General features: G+C 35.1%; 1 protein-coding gene across 1 annotated transcript in view; it reads left to right on the forward strand.

Moving 5' to 3' along the window:
• SYCP2 (synaptonemal complex protein 2) overlaps positions 1-2,324 on the forward strand; it is a 36,479-nt gene that overhangs the window by 27,596 nt on the left and 6,559 nt on the right. Inside the window, exons 26-27 of the mRNA XM_015825751.1 lie at positions 761-940; positions 1,303-1,393. Coding sequence (XP_015681237.1) covers positions 761-940; positions 1,303-1,393 — 271 coding nt within the window. The remainder of the gene's footprint in view (positions 1-760; positions 941-1,302; positions 1,394-2,324) is intronic.

The raw sequence follows: 2,324 nt of genomic DNA on the forward strand, positions 1-2,324 counted from the left end.
ACCGACCCCTGAGGCACCCCACATGTTAGGGGTCTAGGAGTCGACCTCTGTCCCCCTGCCAATACAGACTGCGTACGGTCGGTGAGGAAGGAGGAGAACCACCGCATAACAGTGCCTCCCACTCCTAACTCACCGAGACGCCGCAGCATGATACCGTGGTCCACGGTATCAAAAGCCGCTGAGAGGTCCAAAAGAACAATGTGCATGTTTTCAGCTAAGTTTTAAAAGAAGAGAGTACAGAAGCTAGCTGAATTTCCCTTGGAATTGAGATTAAAGGCACTGAGATTATTTTTTATCTTTGCTAAAATTTACATGAATTTAGATGCAATGTGGCAGAGCCTACATTTTCATTTCTGCTTCTGTTCTTCACAGATAACTTGGATGGTGATAGTTTAATAATTAGTTTACTTATTAAGAATATTGGAATTGCAATGTGCAATTAATCATATTGGGAGTTCATCTTAGCATATGTATGTGTGTGTGTATATATATATATATACACGAAATCTACGAAAACAAATATATATATAAAGTTCTTACAGAACAATCATAAGAATAAATACTAAAATAAATAAATGAAGCTTAATTGCAGAGTGAATGTATTTAGAATTTCAGGTTTGCAATGTAAAACTTTATATGCTGAAAATAATGGATAGGATTGCAACCTTAAATATTTCTGTTGTTTTTAAATTGGAGAATATTTATTTATTAAATGTATATGCTTGTATACTCACTACTATTAACTATGTTTTTATTGTAGTCCAACCTTAGCCCCTTCAATAGAAAAAAACCATTTATCAATTATAAAAATTCAGAAATTCCCAAGGATAAAATCTGTGAAGCTGATGAAGCAGTGAGCATTACAATGGGCTATTTAGATAAATCATTTCATACAGAAATAGAAGATACATCTGAAAATATCATGAATAGTAGAGGAGAGGTATAATATTGTCAAGATAATTTTGACTTTTTTTGGTAAATTGGTTTTATCTAATATAATTCTGTTGTTGTTACTAACTTAAGTTCAGTTTAAATGTGTTTCTGGTTTAATAGTTTAATCCAGAATTGCTCTTTTATAAAGAAAAACATCCTACTTGTCTTATAACCATTCCTTTGTTCTATATTAAAAAGAATGATTTCCTTTTTATCTTTGAAATGTAAAGGCATATTTTTATGAATGTCAAATTATTAAAAACCAAGCGTCGAATAAAATCTTATACATGTATTCTGATGTATATTAGAAGAATCTAAATTATTAAAGAGAAAAAGTCTCTACGTTGATTAATATGTCATTATTTTTAGGCTTCTTTACCTCCATCTCAGTTAACCACGCCTTGCAGAAGCAGAGAAGGATTACAGCATGAAGAATGTCTTATTGATGTACACGAATCTGGTATAGTTTCATAAAAATTATAAATACAGATTTTCCACAATTATACAGAGAATGGAAATCTCTATGTTTATGGCAATGTGCAGGCTAGTTATTTTAAAATACTGTCTTTTTTGCTAAAATTTTAAACTGTCCAGAGTCATTTAGAAAGTGAGATGGACATTGTATAAATCTGATTAGTAAATAAATGAATAAAATAGACCAGTGATGGCAAACCTTTTAGAGACCGAGTGCCCAAACTGCAACCCAAAACCCACTTACGTATCATCAGGTGCCGGGTGGGCGTGGCCCATTGGGTGAGCGTGGCTGCGGTGGTAACGGCAGACTGGGTGGGACTAAAAAAGTTCAATCAATCAATTCCAACTTTGCAAGATCTTTTTTTTCCCTGTGAGAAGTTGAAATTGACTGATTGATTAAACCTTTTTTTTTTGTACACGGCGGCGGAGGCCTAAAGTGAAAAGGTTTTATAAAACCCAGCTGAAGGCCTAGGACTGGGGCGACGGTGCGCGTGCCCACAGAGAGGGCTCTGAGTGCCGCCTCTGGCACCCGTGCCATAGGTTCGCCACCACTGAAATAGACATTCTTACCGTCCCAATTTTCTTTATTATTGCTAATCACTGCATTATCCATGGAGACCGTTTCTCGTTATAATATTGCCCATTCGCCTCCCTTCCAAAATACGTCTTGTTGTACTGCCGCTGTAGTTTTTAGTGGACTTTTCATTACCGAGAAGGAAAAAAAAAAATCAGTGACAGTTTTCCTGAGGTGTTTTGAACATTATTTGGAGACATCCTCTTCAGGATGTCTAAAATGTGCAAAGCAGCATTGTTACTATTTTTATAACATGTGTTTAAATATAATCTTATTAAAGGACCTACAATACATCCTAATTTCAAACGACTGTATCAGGAAGATACAGAAAATTACTCTGATG

The sequence above is a fragment of the Protobothrops mucrosquamatus genome, unplaced genomic scaffold (genome assembly GCF_001527695.2).
Source record: "Protobothrops mucrosquamatus isolate PMUCROS unplaced genomic scaffold, P.Mucros_1.0 scaffold2789, whole genome shotgun sequence".
NCBI classification, from domain to species: Eukaryota; Metazoa; Chordata; class Lepidosauria; order Squamata; family Viperidae; genus Protobothrops; species Protobothrops mucrosquamatus.